This window comes from Phaseolus vulgaris, chromosome 7 (genome assembly GCF_051622355.1).
Source record: "Phaseolus vulgaris cultivar YP4 chromosome 7, ASM5162235v1, whole genome shotgun sequence".
NCBI classification, from domain to species: Eukaryota; Viridiplantae; Streptophyta; class Magnoliopsida; order Fabales; family Fabaceae; genus Phaseolus; species Phaseolus vulgaris.
Window position 1 is genome coordinate 2,736,697 of NC_143504.1, and position 17,240 is coordinate 2,753,936.

General features: G+C 32.4%; 2 protein-coding genes across 4 annotated transcripts; both read left to right on the forward strand.

Annotated features, from left to right (window-relative positions):
* Positions 1-489: 489 nt before the first annotated feature.
* LOC137827657 (Metallo-hydrolase/oxidoreductase superfamily protein) lies at positions 490-11,524 on the forward strand. Of its 3 annotated transcripts, none has more exons than XM_068633879.2 (12): positions 490-921; positions 1,002-1,152; positions 2,967-3,121; positions 3,749-3,931; positions 4,334-4,409; positions 4,705-4,782; positions 6,133-6,218; positions 7,921-7,994; positions 8,750-8,795; positions 9,018-9,127; positions 9,228-9,402; positions 10,879-11,524. In XM_068633879.2, exons 1-12 carry the CDS (start codon positions 655-657, stop codon positions 10,942-10,944), a joined length of 1,467 nt encoding a protein of 488 aa, XP_068489980.1. In that variant the 5' UTR covers positions 490-654; the 3' UTR covers positions 10,945-11,524. The 3 variants fall into 3 exon arrangements, with proteins under 3 accessions (XP_068489980.1, XP_068489978.1, XP_090160558.1); XM_068633877.2 differs by having other exon boundaries at positions 11,152-11,524; XM_090304432.1 differs by lacking the exons at positions 7,921-7,994; positions 8,750-8,795; positions 9,018-9,127; positions 9,228-9,402; positions 10,879-11,524 and adding an exon at positions 5,853-5,955 and having other exon boundaries at positions 6,133-6,219.
* Positions 11,525-13,921: 2,397 nt separating this feature from the next.
* On the forward strand, positions 13,922-17,124 carry LOC137827931 (glycosyltransferase BC10). The gene is made up of 2 exons (XM_068634307.2): positions 13,922-15,267; positions 16,363-17,124. The coding sequence occupies exons 1-2, from the start codon at positions 14,647-14,649 to the stop codon at positions 16,996-16,998; spliced, it is 1,257 nt and encodes a 418-aa protein (XP_068490408.1). The 5' UTR covers positions 13,922-14,646; the 3' UTR covers positions 16,999-17,124.
* Positions 17,125-17,240: the final 116 nt, after the last annotated feature.

A 17,240-nucleotide genomic window follows, 5' to 3' on the forward strand; every position in this document is an offset into this window, starting at 1 on the left:
TGACATCTAATTTAGACTTTATTATGAGGATATAAAATTATAATTTTGGATTTTTAAATACAGGTAACTCATTTTGAAAATTTTCTTTTTATTTTTATTTTTATGAAATTAAAGTGTTAAATTTAATTTTACTTTGTAACTCCTTTAAATAAGCGACTTTCGCGATAAATAGAGTTAAATGTATACAAAAATTTAAGATAAAATATATATTTAGATTGATTTTTTATTTTCAGTCCCTAAAAGATATTTTGTTTAATTTTTAGTAAAATGTAGTAATTATATAACAATATGTTTAACGTGTATTAAATTAGTCATTATTTTAGTATTTCGTGTTTTTATCAATTAAATTAAATTAATTAAGTACATCGATATATATATATATATATATATATATATATTTGTTAAACATTTTAGTGTCCAAAGTTCTTGGTTTGTGATGGCGTAATGTTTTTTACATATAAAAAAAATACATGTAAAGTTTTTGAACTCACCTACTGCACTGAACCAACTCATAATAAATTAAGTTTTGCAACCACTGGGGGTGGCCCATAAATATTTGTAATACACTTTTCAGAAGTTTGTTTCAACTGTCTATTTATTTTGGAAATAATAAATAGTTAGAAGGAGGGACTGAACTTCACAGTTCCTTTGGCAATGGCAGCTCACAGACTTGCTCTCGTAATCCAAAGCTCTTCAAAGGACGATGAATTTCTGCTCCTGAAGCAGTCGCGCCCTCCCAAATTCCACGACGAAGAATACGACTCTTTCGTAGATTCTGATCTCTGGGACTTGCCCTCGGCGCAGTTAAACCCGCTGCCACCAGAGTCGGACCCACCGCTTCTGCTGGAAGCTGGGCCCTCGCATGCCGAATCCGAGGACTTCGATTTGAGGAAATTCGACATCCGTTCGGCTCTCGACGAGGTAGTGTTCTTAAATTTTGGATGTATCGAGTCTTTGTGCTTTGGTGATGATGAATTCGTGCGAAACGATTTTCCGATTAGGTGTTTGGACAACTAGGGTTTGGGGCGGTTGAAGGAGGAGGTTGGAAGTTCCTTAAGTATGTAAAGGAAGCTGCCTTTGGACCTGATTTGCCCGTTAACACAGTCTTCATTGTTGGAAAATTGGTAGCGGCTGAGGACAAGAACTCTATAGGTTTGATTGTTCTCATGTTTTTCGTTTGCACTTATCATCATCATCATCATCGTTACTAAAATTGTTTATTTCTAGGTGATATATGAATTGGGTTGTCTGCTATAAATTTGTAGAGAAATTATATTGAATTTTATCTGTGCCCAGGCCTCGGACTGCCTCAAGATGGTGATGCTTGTTTTTGTTTATCTCTGTCCCGTTAGTTTATGTTGCTCTGTTTTGTTTAAATTAAATGTAAAAACTCACGAGAATTCCTACCGGAAGGCTCCTCGCTATGTGAAGGTGTGAGAGATGGTCACTGTAGGCAGCCTTATCTTTGCATATGCAAAGAAGCTGTTTTGGATTCAAAGCTATGACCAACAACTGGTGACCTGGACTAAATTTTAGCCCCCACCTTTGTTAAATTAGATCGTTGAGAAATTTTTCTGTCTAAGAAAATATGCATTTTTTTTTCCTTTAAACAGAACTTGGAAAGCTGAAGGGTGTTTGTGTCTCTGTGACTGTGTTACTTTGTTTGTTATTTGTTAAAGGTTAACTTCCTCTTTCATTTGGATTTTGGATGCGTTGCTAAAGGTGTTTTGGAAAAAACCCAAGTCTCACATCCACTAGAGTAAGTGTCAAAATAGAACATATAAGTCCTCAACTCACAACTCGGTTTTTCTAGGGTTGAGTAGACCTAAACCACTTTCCAAGAATAACCAAACAATTTTTATTTGTACACATTTCAAAACTATATATGAAACTAGTCTTCACATATTTCAATGACTTGTTAAGTAATTTTGGATTAGTGTAAGATTTTATTTAAATGATATATATGATAGTGGATTACAATGGTAGATTTTGGATTACAATTATTTGCTAAATATTATTTATCAATGTAGGATTGATATAACTTATATTAGTGTAACTTGATCTCAACCAATTAGAATCATTTTTATTTAAGGATGGGAGGATCATAAATTTGAACTATACACCCGTACATGAATGATCAAGATTAAAAGCTAGGTAGTGTAGTGGTTACTTGACTAGCGAGAACTTGGATTGGTCCTACTAGTCTTTGTGATTAGTGGGGGTCGCCATTCGCCACTAATTTATTACCCCATGCGAAACAAGACAACACGTTCTAGGATCCCAGACTTTCCTAAAATAGTCTCATATATAACATTCCACTACTGTATATAACTATCATCATTTTTATTTTTATATATTATTCCAAACATTAAACATACATAAAATATATAATCTTTGTGATATCTTCCATGAAATAATTTTTAGGAATTAATATTTGAGTACCACTTAATTAAAAAATCAAGTGTTGTGATAACAAATATTGATAAAAGCAACTCACTCTCTCCACTTGTTCATATAAAATTATAATTTGTATATACATTTGAGTTTTCGAAAGTTTAATTTGAATAATATTTAATAAGATTTCCAATTTTAATATGGTTTCTTTAACAAATTACAATAACATTTATTTTATTTTGTGAATTATATATATATATATATATATATATATGCGTAAATACATACTTTAAACGTATGTCAACTTATCGTATATCCTGTGTATTTTTTAAGATGAGACGAATCACCATGTTGGATACATGTCACATCCTATATTCGTATAGTATCCGTGCATCATAGAGAAAATGTTTTCTCCGTAAGCAATCTAGCTAGTTTGAATGAATCACAACCCATTCTCTAATGCTAATGTATACTTTCAAGCACCGTTAATCTATCTTGTTTTATTCATTTTTAAATTTCAATATCATAATATATCAATAACGTTAATTCTGGATATTTATAAACCTATGCAGATTCATATAGATGGATGACTATCCGAAGCTGTCTTAACTGGATTCAGCAAGTGAAACCAAGTGGAGATCGGGTTGGACCATTGATTGTTCTTGGTCTTATAAATGAATCATCTTTCTCTACAAAGTGGAAAGTCCCACCAGCCATAAACCATCAGGTTTTCTTTCTTTAAATTTCCTCCATTTCCTTGGTGGGAGCATATATTATTATTATGTATTGGGAAGTACAATTTTTAAATAAATCTGGAAGCTGCGATACTGGAGAAGCTTTACTTTTATTAAATTAGGGCAAGAATTTAAATAAACTGTAAACCACTTGTTTTCAGTGACTATTTCGGAAGATTTTGTTAAATCAAATCTCAGGTAGCAATAATCTTTGTCGATATATAACTTTCCAAATGCTGTCATGTCTTATTGCATGAATAGCACACTCCAGACCCCACTCTGCAAATTACTTTTTGGATTTGTTTTTAATGTTGAGGCAAGGCTCTAGCATTGAGATTTAGCATATGGTTTGTTTAGTAGATTTTCACTGCCTTTCTATATCTTCTCTGGCAAATTTCTCATTCACTTTGTTAAGTGCTTTGGGGTTAAATGGACAAAAGCATTCTCCAAATGAGTAACACATACTGTTAACTTTCAGCAACTCGATACTTTTTAGTCTAAGAACATAGCTGCATCTGGATATTTCTGTACAAAGAAAGGAGAAAGAGGAAGCTTGTTTTTTATCCTTCAAAGTCATTATGTTTATAATCTGGTGCAAAATGAAGTTTGGTTTCTTTCAGGAGTACCCACCTGGTGTTATCATTATACCTATGAGAAGTAGGACATTAAAGCCTTTTCACACGACAAATTTGGTGGTGTTTGCACCTGAAAATTTTCCAAATAATTCTGAAGAAAATAATTTTATTGCAAGTGGAGATGCACTCATAGTTGATCCAGGATGCCTATCTGAGTTCCATGGAGAGGTATACTTCCACATTACATCCCGCTTGTGCATGTAATCCATAGCATATGGCCTTTGGTTCATCTTTTTTCCTGTTTTCAATTCCATATTCATGGTATGTGCATTTCAGTTCATAGTTTCTTCATACTTGATCCTACTGAGTTGACTGTTTCTGAATTTAGTTTGATGTTACTTATTATTGATGGCAAAAGCAGAAATAAGTCATGTGTTTGAATTTAATGACTGCAAACTTTTTCTACTCTAATGCAAGTCATGCTATTTTTGAGGAATTCACGTCGAGATATATGTGTGATGCTTCATTCCCCTCCCCTATATACCTTCTATTATTGGTTAATTTCTTAGTTGACTTTTGAAATTTGGTCCTCATCAATTAAATCTTAACATGTCACTCTGTAATTATCAGCTAGAGAAAGTTGTTAATGCTTTGCCAAGACGACTAGTGGTCTTTGTCACTCATCATCATCATGATCATGTAGATGGTGAGTCTCTATTTAACTTTATTGACTTCTGCTTTTTAAAGTAGATTAATAGCTGGTGAATGGTGAGGTAGCAATGATAAATAGTCCTTTGTACATCGTTAGACCTTAAAGCTAAATGAGAACCAAGAAGCAGAAAAAGATATAGTCTTATGAATGTTAGTTCTGCACTAAAATCCACCATGTAAAAATCATTACTTGTAAATCTCTTCTGGTATGCCATTGTTGACTGTAATGGACATACTCTTGTAATTCAGAAACTTACATTTCAAATATATTTTTTCATCCTTTATGATAGGTCTCTCAGTTATCCAGAAGTGCAATCCTGAAGCTATTTTGGTAGCCCATGAAAAAACCATGCATCGAATAAGCAGAGGTTATATTGCTATTTTCATTTCAATAATGTTCATGCATGCATACAGTTTGCAAACACGTATTTTTCTAGTTTTGGATTAAGGCCATATTTGGATAAATTTTTCCTTAAGCACTTACAGGAAAAGAAAATAAGGAGGTAAAGTGAATTAAGCTTCTCTATAAGTTTAAAAAATCAACTTATGCCCCTAAACTTATATAGAAACACTTTCATTTAACTTCTCCAAAAGCTCTAGTACATAAATTTAGTTTGATTATGGAAGAAGAAACAAAGTGTATTTGACCTTCTTAGTTTCTTTTCCTGAAGGAACATGTGGAAAAATTTATCCAAATAATAGCCTAACTCAATAGATTTAAAACTAAAACAGATAAAATAAATTTACACAACTAGGAACTAAAGTACATACATCCATGGTGATGCAAAAGATATTCTGTATCTATGTTGAAATTTCATAAAAATCTTGGTTTTGAGTAAAGACTTATCAATCATGACTTTCATATGAACTTTAAAATGGTCACATTAAAGGTTCAAAACCCTAACTTTTGGTATCAACTTGATTAGTACTTGTGAGTCAATAATTGTTTTTATTGCTATTTATATGTTAGGTGAGACTAAAGGGCATGCTTGGTGTAGTTTTATGCCATCAGGGTCTAGATAAAGTTAGTGAAAATTTCAGGACAAGAGAGCAGAAGCAGTACATCTGATTGCAATATTTTTGGTGTGTTGGATCTTATTTTCTTACAATTAGATCTGAATTCAAACAGATTGTTTGGAATCATTAAAAATAGATTTGATTTGATTAAGAAATCAATTCCCAACTCATTTTAAAAAAATGATTTGCAACTCATTTAAAATTGGTTGGGGGGGAACATGCCACACATAAATTTAGTTCATTTTACTTTACTAGTTTCCCCTTTCCTTCTCCATTTCCATTGCTTAGAATAATAGAACTTCTCCCTCTAAAAATCTAATGAGTGCTAAATAATCAATCCAAATCATTAAAACTAAATTTGAATCAAATCCATTAATATGCGATTTCCACCTAATTTGAGCTAATTTCTTTATGTACACAGCACTTGTTTTCAAAGGATTTCAACATCTTATCAGTTTTGGTTTGATACTTTCCTAACAACTATATCAATATGCTTCCAAATTTTGGTTGCATATTGACTAAAAGTGAGTTATCTTTCTCCATAATTTTCCATCATTTTCATGGATATTTTGAGCTTATATGACTCTGCTATAGACGTTCTCCTGTTGCATATTGGAGTCTATTCACAATTAATGTTATTCATATGTGTGTATATGACAACCGATATACAGTTCTATTAAACTTACATTTCATGATAACAGATGATTGGTCACTTGGCTATACCTCAGTTAGAGGGGATGAAGATATTGTCATTGGTGGTCATAGATTGAGCACTATTTATGCCCCGGTATTTTTCACATGCATAATCCTAGTTGATTTGAAATATCTTTTCTAGATCTTATGTTCTACCAAAATTTGAAAATTTTGTTTAAGATGCATGAGTGGGATAATGGCACACCCACTATTTTAACATTACCTAATAAACTTTCACAAAAGATTTGTATGAGATGTACATAAAAAATATTCAGGTGTGTATTTGAGAAGTTAAGCATTTATGAAGATAAACTTGAATAATGAAGGAAATAAAATTATATATTATTAATACAAATTATGCTAACCACGTTATCTTAAAAAAGGGAAAAAAATCTGATGGAATAAATGTGAAGAATCTAATGAGATGTTTTCCTAATTACTATTGGAGATATTTAGATATTTTTATTCTAATAATCTTCTATTTTCAACACTTCCTCTCAAGTTGGTAATTGAATATCAATCATTCCCAACTTACCTACAAAATCTTGGAATTTTTCTCTAGGAAGTCCCTTAGTGAAGATGTCTGCCAGCTAGAGAGTTCTCTGTCAAGATTATCTTTGATGAAGAGTTTGTCAATTTTAATATGTTGAGTTGTATCATCTTGTAGTGGATTATGAGTTGTTGTATATGTATATGTCTCGATCACAATATCCCTTCTCCACAAAAACATTATTTTTTATCATAACAGTCTTGTCATATTCAAATGACACTTTAACCCCAACTTTGCCCAGCAATGTTACAGAGATCAAATTAACTCTAATCGATGGCACATGTAGTACATCACTTAAAGCCAGAGTTTTACCAAATGTGAGCTTTAGAAGAACCTTTCCTTTTCTTAGGACAGTAGTTGTATTCGAATCATCGAGATAAACTTGTTCTTCTTCATCCCCCAAAGTAAACACTTTCCTGTTTGTACAAATGTGGTTGGTAGCTCCAGTGTCTACCACTCATTTACTCACATTGGTCACAAGGTTCACTTGTGAAACGACTGCAACAATGATATCTTCCCCTTCGACTATATTGGTCTTAGGAGGATTGTCATTTTTGACCCTATGTCTACACTGAGGTGCATGGTGAGTGACTTTCCACAGATAAAGCAATTTCCCTTCTTCTTGAAGGTGGGGTTAGTTTCATTGGGATGAGAAAACTTATATTTCTTTTTGTGATCAGGTTTTTTCTCGTACCTTTTTGGATCTGGTTTGTCTTCTACCATGTTTGCTTTGGCAGACAAGGCTTTGGTCCTTACAGTAGCACACTCCTTTTTGTTGGTGTCTTCAATGATAATGTGGGTGATCAGATGTGGCAGTGACATTTGTTTGTGACTGTGTTTTGTTTGTAGTCAGTCCAAGATAACTGAAGTTTTTCGATCAGCAGTTGGGACACGATTCACAAATAAATATGAAGATTCTAAGGATACTTTTTCCTAATTATCGTGGACATATTAGGATATTTTTATCCTAATAATCCCTTATTTGCAATAGATAATTTCTTAAAATAGTGAACCTGTGCTTTTTCCTTGCTTTTAGAGCCGTTTGTTTTTGCCTTAAGGAGTGTCTTGAAGTTGTAAATGAAAAGCCTTTTGAGTATTGGTAACATTTTTCGACTCAAGCTAAATTAAATATTACTTTAATTCTTAACTGAGTTTGTATTGAAGTTGTGAGTATGGTTAGAACACACTTGTTTTACATAAAGTTGGTTCTTTTTTCTGCAAAATCTGAAAATTATGTTCGGCTCAGGGACATACAGATGGCCATATGGCACTGCTTCATGCAAATTCTCATTCCTTGATTGTTGGTGATCATTGTTTGGGGTAAGATTCCATACAAGATAATAGATAGTAAGTAAAGAAATTTTAATTATCATGGATGGAATTGATACACTTTCAAATTTCATATATGTTTTATGTTTTTTACACATATTTGGATGATTGTGAAACTTTCATTACATTTGAATGTTAATTGGAATAATTTCTTAGTTGGGCTGTGGACTTATGTTTTGTAGATACTTGAAATTGTAGTAAAGTATTTTACTTTTACAGTCATGATGCCATTTTTGAAGTGCATGGAGGTTGTCTGTGCAGGTTTCTAATTACTAATTACATTTATTATTTGATAAAAAAATAAGCAAAATATTGGATATAACACTAGTTGGTGAACTTTCTGAGCTTATGAGACGGTTGAAGTTAGCATATTTGTTGTCTAGGAGTCAACAAAGAGTAGACTATCTACTTTCAAACTTTACTCCTTTTCGTTCTAGTTAGTTAATTTATTAAAGACACAAAGGTACAGGGAGACCCAGATATGATAGGACTGATATAGGAGAATCAATTTGCTAGAGTTACCTTCACCAAAATCCTCTTGTCAAGAATTGATGAGGAGTACATTGTCTACTTAGTTTTGATGCAAACAAGGAAATGGTTTGACATACTGAATGTGTTATTTTATACTAAGCTGAAGCCATCTTATTTCCTATCTGCGATTACAATTATTTTGAAAGACCTACTTACTTTATATTGAAGTTCTTTTTATAATTACTCTATTAAACTATTAATTTACTTGGTTTCAGTCAGGGAAGTGCTGTCTTGGACATAAGAGCTGGTGGAAATATGTCTGTAAGTGCAAAAAGATGCCATGTTGGAAATGCATGTTATGTAGTTATTATATTATAGACTGAGATTCTCTAATAAAAATGTTGAAGACTTGGAGTAAGACCATTTGTAAAATAAGATACCATAGTATGACCCTTGCGTTGGAGATGACATAACAAAGAATATAAAGTTAATAATATCTGTTTTTTAGATGTCCTTTTGCTCAACATAAACTGTCATTTGTAGGATTACTTTCAAACCACATACAAATTTCTGGAGCTTTCACCGCACGCTTTAATACCAATGCATGGGAGAGTTAATGTCTGGCCAAAACAGATGCTGTGTGGATATCTAAAGTACTAATAATCTATTAGTTCCTTCCCTTGACTAGACAAGTTAATGTTGATATTTTATGTCAAAGTCGACAACTATGTGGATTGTTATCATTATTTTCAGGAATCGCAGAAGTAGAGAAGCTAATATTCTGAAAGCAATTGAAGGTGGAGCAAAAACTTTGTTTGACATTATAGAATCTGTATATTCTGATGTTGATCGTCGTGCCTGGATTGCTGCATCATCAAATGTGAGGCTCCATGTGGATCATCTAGCTCAACAACACAAGTTACCAAAGGTAATGACTGATATGCTTCAAGATTTAAACTCACTCGTATTAATTTGAGAATATTTATTATCTGTTGGTGAAAAATCCTTTGTGTCTGCCTAGGATTGCAGTCCTAGTCAGCTTTATTTGCTTAGTTGTTGGTATTTTTATATTTACCACATGCTCTGCGTCTCTCCTTGAAGTCTCTTCCCCGAGTTTTTATTTTTTTCACATTCTCTGGGAGTATTATTACACTACTCAAATAAGACTGTAATTTTTTAGATTATGCCTCTAGATACTGTCAAAATAAGTATAAGTATTGTAGTGTACTTTGCAAAAAAATTTCTAGTTGTGTTGTCCAATAAAAATTACTTTTACAAATGAACAAACATGTTAGAATTTGTAAAACTTGTGGGTAATTGTCTGCAAAATTTTGAAGTTTGATTTACTTTTTTTAATCAATATTTTACATAACATATAAAATTGTCTATATGATCCTATGTATTGAATTATTATAAGGCTTCTAAATTTATAAAATGATTATTGTTTAACATAATTTCAAACAATAAAAGATTAAAAAACTTCTTTGATAATATTTTATATCTTCAGCTACCCCACTAAAAATATTCTAGCTCCGCTCCTGTCATGGAGCATGATCTTTTGTTCTGTTATTTAAGTGTGTATAAATATTGAGTCTTATTCAATAAAAATATTAGCTTATGCAGTACAAAAAACTCGATCAGGTTGTTTCCTTGTTCTGCTGTTTTTTCTTTATCCCAGAAATTAATACAAACAGTAGCACATTGGTGTTGCACCTTTTTCTTTTGTATTTTTCTTTATAAAAGTAAGAGAATATTTTCCTTTTATTTTATGCATCAGCAAATTTATGTTCATATTCGTCTCATGAAGTTTTTCAAAATGCATAGCATATGTTTGTTACACTGTATGCATTATATTACGTTAGGATGCATGCCAGTCATTTCATTTGTTTGATTTACTATTATATTCCATACTCCCTAGCATTGAGCTGAGATGTAACAATATATTACTGTTTCTTACAAAAGAAAATCACATACTGGCTGACAGGTTTGATATGCATGTGATGTGATGTTGTATGTACTTTTTTCAGTTGTTTTCATCCTTTACCCCTTTCTCATGTGACTTTCTAATAATGTGAAGAAAATAGCTCTGATCAATATAGACAGAAGAAAATAACAAAACCTTGGCTACTATTTCTAATATGGAAGATAATGTTTTTCTATAATGTCGGATTTTAGTAAGGGAAATCAGATTTTACACTGCTTCTAACTTTGGCTTTAATTACTTCCCCCGGCATATCAATATTTATTTTGTTTTTCTTATGCGATTGATTAGTTTGGGTGGCAGAAGAGTGCACGATTCATTGAATTGCAGTTTTACCTTGTGTCTTTTAGAAAATTGTTAAACATAATTTGATAAGTGTTCCACATTGAATGAAACTTAGACAATTTTTGTGAGAATGTGCAGGATTTTTCTCTGGAAACTTACAATTCCAGCTTGATTACATTTGTTGACAATGTGGGTAAACTATAATCATGAAGAGCTGCACTGATTGGTTCGGTGACTGCCGATCAATTACATCAATTGCAGTTTTTTGAGAAAAATATGTTTGTGTTGAAATGGCCCTAGATACGGAAACTCTATGCAAAATAGCCCTTGTATAATATCTGAGGATAATGACTTATGAGATTTGCCGTTATTCTTTCATGGAACTGACAAAACACTCTGTATCTACTTCAGGATTTTTCAATCCAGAAGTTCAAAAATACCTGTGGGCTGCATTTTTTATCACGATGGATATGGGCTTACACTAGTCGCACTTTATTACGTCAAATAGGGAAGTCTTCATTTCTTATTGCGGGTGTTCTTGCTTGCACTGTTGCATTTTACTGTCAAAACAAGTTCACTAAATAAAAAGATGGGTTTAGGGTTTAGTGGTTTGCGTAATGGTATAACTTGGAGGAAGGAACTAGAGTGTAAATTGTGAGCTTTGATGTAACATGCTATGTTATTACTGGATGACTTCTTCCAAACTCTACAGGCGTTTCAGATGTTCTCAGTGAGTTTGTCATCCATTTACTTGAAAAGAGATTTCATATTATTTTTGGTGCAATTTGCATGAACACACTGATGTCTTAAAAAACTTTAAGTTTATGAATCTTAAATTAGAAATATCATTATTGTTTAAGCTTAAATTGGGCGTATATTCGTATTCCGCATGATGCATTAAGAGTAATATCAAAATGATGCTTTCCAGTCATTCTCTCTCCTGTTAACAAGTAATATATTAATCAATGTAATTTGTCACATTATAAACACACAATTTGTGAATTAAGTTATTGTAGCATCGTCTATGAACATTTGGGCACGACATAAAAACAAGGAAGATCTGATATTAGTTGAGAAATAATTGATTGGAATAAAGGGATTAACATATAACTTCGGTGGCAACGGTTGTTGTCGTGTCTTCCATATTGCTTACTAAAATAACTTACATTGAAAACATCACAATAATATATTAATCTCAATCTCAACCACCCTTGCCAGTGGTTTCTGAAATCTTTCTGATGGGATATATCTAAAAAAAGTATGAGAAAAAAAGTACTAGAATATAAAAAAAATAAAAAATTTACATTAATCTTTATTTTCTATTTAGTTTGGTGTTACTTTAAAAAAGAATAATTTATTCTTTTAAATTTTAAAGTGATTCAAATTGTTTCTATGGTGAACTTAGTGTTAATCTTCAATCTTCATCTCAACATTTATCTTCTTCCTCTGCTTCTCAAATGCATTTTGTCCATTCTCCACCATACTTAACTTCTTCCTCCCTCCCAACTTGCCCTCACACCCAATCTCTTCTTCAACAAAAAAAACAAAAGGAAAGAAACCTCGTTTCTTAAATAAAGAAAAAAACATTTTTTTTATCTTTTTTAATGTTGATAAAAAGAAAAACCAAAAGGGTTTATATTTACAATGTAAGAGAAGTTAAGTTGATGCAACATTTCAAATAAGGTCCAAGTTTATTTTGTTTTCTACTTTTGAGACAGAGAAAGAAGAAGAATATAATGAAAAAGAAAAAGAAAGGGATGAATGTGAGTATTTGATTACATATAACTTTTACTAAACATAATCTTGTCGTAATTGAACTAAATAATTTCGCATAAATCAGTGGGCATGTGTTTGTGGTTATTTCAATTAATTCTTAAATTCTTATGGTTAAAAATATGTGATTCTATTATTTTTTTTATTATATATATATATATATATATAAATGTGAACTTCTATTTTATGAAAGAAAAAGACTATACAAATCACGTTATCCATTTCTCCTCTTAAGATGGGTTGACACAAACAAACTCTCATATTTTTTGGATTTCCTTCAAACTAATTATTCATTTTCAGGTGAAAAAAGATTTTTGAAGAGAAACTTTACATATATATAACTAGATTATCAGTAAAGATTACTCATTATCTAAATGTTCAACTAAATTATAATATAGATAAATATAATGTTATCAAATTGGCATATGATGTTACATTGAAATTAATTAAAGTTAAATTTTTTAATTTGAGAGTAAAACTTGGACTATTATGGAATCTGTCATCGGAGTTTTCTTCTATTGTTACATTTAATGTTTATTAAGTACATGTTTGACCAAATTTGAGCACACAAATCTTATTTGATAACAAAAAGAAAATCACATTAATGAAAGAGGGTAAAAACGTAGGTCTTATTAGATCTTACCATTTGACCAAAACTTATTAGGTCTTATTGATTTTTAAATAACAAATTTTCGTTCTTACCATTTGACCAAAACTTATTAGGTCTTATTGATTTTTAAATAACAAATTTTCGTTTTTATATCATTTTCATTACATGAATAATGATATTTTCAATCTACTTCATCTTTTATTTTATTTTCGCACACTTTGTTTTATTTTCCTTTTTTTTCAACTGAAAACCGGTAACCAAAATAAGGTCTATTTTCCATGTTCAACGATATGCAATGCCACCCACATTGACTTTTCTTATAACTTTTTTGAAAAAAACCAAACTTCCACACCCTTCCCAAAAAAACACCGTTTAACAACGCTATTCTAATAATACCATTAGGAACAAGTACAAAGATAAACTTTTCTTTTCTCAAAAAACATAAATACACACGCGTCTAACATAATTACAATTGTAACAATGCTCCCACTAATTTTGTTGAGATAAAATTAAATTTTAATGAAAATTAATAATTTTGTTATATTACTCTGATTAAGTCATACAATATAGTCAAAAAAATAAAAGATGTAATTTAAAATTGTCACTGCTTTATTTGCTTATAAATGTTATTTACTATTTTTTTTTTAGGATGTGCAATTCTGAATATAATTTTTTATTTATTTATTTTACTGAAAAGTCCACGGAAATGGAATGGTGGAAACTTCAGAGACCAAAACATGGAAGAAACGGACGTGTTGAAAAATATTAGGTTGGCGGCTACATAACCAGGTATTCGTCGTGACATACGTTTTGAAAGAAAGATAACGTCTTTGTCGTTTCATCATCGCACACTGTTCCAGCAACAGACGGCACCAGTTAACACAACGGAATCTGCATTTTCCTTGTTAACTTCAACGCATTAATTAATGGTTTCCTACTTCCAATCACCAAATGTAATATATTTATTCGTTTCTTGTAACAAATTTCTATATAATTAATCTTCTGCTCCTCTCCCAAACCAGCGTAACTGTTTCTGGATTTTTCAACTTCAGCTTTCTTTCATAGCTGTTATTATTTCTAGGAGACCATAAAAACTAAAGGAATATACTACGAAAACCATAGGAGAAAAAGTCTCCAATTCGAAGCCATCAACTCCTGTTTTGAAGGGTCTGTTTCTGCCATAAATTGAGCAAACTCATAAATTTTCCTTCTGCCTTTCTTCATCTCTCTCCACTTTCATAGCTTTCTATCTCTTCTTTCTCTACCACCCCTTTTGTTCTTTCTTTAAGTTTCCATCATATTTTAAGTCTCAAACTAGGTGAACCTTACCATATTGAAAACACTTTCGTTTGATCTTTTTGGTATTGGTCTAATGCCTCTTGAGATATTTTAATTACAAGATTAGTTTGTTGCTGATACACTTGAGAGTTTCATAAAGTCAAGCATTTCTTATTGCTGATACCCCTCATATACACCCATAGAACAGATTCATTTGGGAATTTGGTGCTTCTGTCCCCTGTAGAATGAAGGGCCAAAATAATCAATACCCCTTGAACTCTGTTTCCAAGTTTTTCAATGCTCAATTTCACTTTGTTCGGTTTCTTGCATATATCCTTATTCTGGGCTTTGGTATAACCATTGGGGTTATCTTCAGTTTCTATCTTAAAGAGTGCAACTTTAGTCTACAATTCACGCAGCTGTCACTCTCTTCCTTTCCGCGAACACCTACCCTGCCAACACCAACTACAAAACCGGAAATATCTAATCAAACTCAAATTCAGACACAAGTTCAAACTCAGACAGAAATCCAAACTCAAACACAAACTGAAATTCAACAAACTGAGAGTAGTCACGTAGGATTGAAGGATTTCCTTCAGCCTCCTCATGTTGTGCATGATATGGACGACGAGGAATTGCTTTGGAGAGCTTCAATGACAGCAAAGATCCCCGATTACCCGTTTGACCGTGTTCCAAAGGTTGCCTTCATGTTCTTGACAAGGGGTCCTGTGTTTTTGGCACCTTTGTGGGAGAAATTCTTCCAAGGGAATGAAGGGTTGTACTCAATTTACGTGCACTCCAATCCATCGTACAATGGATCACGCCCAGAGAGTCCTGTATTTGAAGGTCGCAGAATTCCTAGTAAGGTCAGTCGATTTCTGATCCAGTTCCTTGTTACATTTACTATGATTTGTTTTCAATTATGGAAATGACTGTTCTTTGTGTGGGATCATTAACGTAGTCATCGACAAATATATCCTAGGTACTGATCTGATTATATCATATCATAGGTAAACAAATATAGTGAGAACCTATAGCTACCATTATAGATTTGTCTTGTTATATTCTTATACTTGTAGCTATGCAAATTGCTTTATGCAAAGGAAAAATTAAAAAACCAATAGAGGAAGATGTGAAGAAGAAAATAGAACCCAGAACAGAAGAGAAGTGATTATATATTTGCTTCGTATTGCTAGGATAAGGCTCAGCTACAATGATTATTTACAGTGAAGCAAATCAGCCAATTTCTATTATAAAAAAGTTATTTAGAAAAGCCACACAAAATAAGAATTATTTCTTTGTGAGCTTCTATCAGTTCGCTGACAATTATTATCGCATTCACCAATTACATGACTGCAATGTGGGATGCTGTATAGCTCCTTTTCACTCTCTAGTTATTAGACGATGTCAAAATTATTTTTTAAATCTTAGAAAAAGTAAAACATGGTCTAAGTTGAGCGTTCTTTTGTAGTTTAGGATCACTGAAATGTAGATATCATATTGCAAATCCGATTAAAAATAAGATGATCTTTACAAACGTTCCCATATTGTGATTAGCATCTAAAATGATAGCTCATGTCCCTCCTCCATTAACTGGTAAAAGCTAGCTGCTACTGGTTTGGCGAAACATTTCTAAATTAGCAGACCCCAGTTGATAAAAGGACAATGATATTTACTACCTTTTAGGGTAAATTGTACACCATGTCAATTCTTTTTTAATTGATTTATTTGTCTTCTCAGAAAGTACTCATCATTTGTGTGGATCCTGTATTACAGCCTTAATGTGTTGCGTATAAAAATAAAATAAAACGAATCTTAGTCCTCAAGAAAATTGTCCACACATGAATAAGGTACTACCGGTTCATTAAGATTTAAGTTCCAATACCTGCAATTTGCTTCAATTTAGAAAGAAACATTGGTCAATACTCTTAATCTCACTATCTGCTATTTTCATAATGCAGGAAGTGGAATGGGGCAATGTGAACATGATTGAAGCTGAACGTCGCTTGTTGGCCAATGCACTTCTTGATATCCAAAACCAACGCTTTGTACTGCTGTCAGAATCATGCATACCACTCTTCAATTTCTCAACCATCTACACTTACTTGATAAACTCCACCCAAAACAATGTCATGGCTTTTGATGATCCAAGTTCTGTTGGCCGAGGCCGGTATAGTATCCAGATGTTGCCTGATATCTCCATCAACCAATGGAGAAAAGGATCCCAATGGTTTGAAATGGACAGAGAGCTTGCACTAGAAGTAGTATCTGACAGAAAATATTTCCCAGTTTTTCAAGAGTACTGCAAAGGTTCATGTTACGCAGATGAACATTACTTGCCAACGTACGTGAGCATCAAGTTTTGGGAGGGGAATTCAAATAGGAGCCTCACTTGGGTTGATTGGTCAAAGGGTGGCCCACACCCAGCTAAATTTCTGAGGTCGGAGATTACTGTTCAGTTCTTGGAGAGTTTAAGGAATCAGAAATGCAAGTATAACGGAGATAGCATCAATGTCTGTTTTCTATTTGCTAGGAAATTTGCACCTAGTACGGTGTCAAAGCTCACGAAGATTGCACCCATGGTAATGCATTTCTAATATTACCATAGGTACAAAACATCCAAGTTACCATTATGACCAATTATTCATTCATTCTTTTCATTTTGTAAGTGCTTAACTATCCGGTATAGACTTAATCAAATACGGTGAGTTTCCAATTGGCTCCATACATCTGTTAATGATAACTGGATCTTTCAAAGATGGCAACAAAAAGTTGAAAAATACAAATCCATTAAAAGATTTGTACGGATGAAAGCACACAGAAAGAGCAAAACAAATAA

Bases quoted from the DNA above. Each gene is read 5' to 3' on its own strand.
- LOC137827657 (XM_068633877.2), top strand. From the start codon at position 655: ATGGCAGCTCACAGACTTGCTCTCGTAATCCAAAGCTCTTCAAAGGAC. The intron at 9,128-9,227 runs GTACTAATAATC...CATTATTTTCAG, and splicing joins ATGCTGTGTGGATATCTAAA to GAATCGCAGAAGTAGAGAAG. The intron at 9,403-11,151 runs GTAATGACTGAT...TATCTACTTCAG, and splicing joins AACAACACAAGTTACCAAAG to GATTTTTCAATCCAGAAGTT.
- LOC137827931 (XM_068634307.2), top strand. From the start codon at position 14,647: ATGAAGGGCCAAAATAATCAATACCCCTTGAACTCTGTTTCCAAGTTT. The intron at 15,268-16,362 runs GTCAGTCGATTT...TTCATAATGCAG, and splicing joins GTCGCAGAATTCCTAGTAAG to GAAGTGGAATGGGGCAATGT.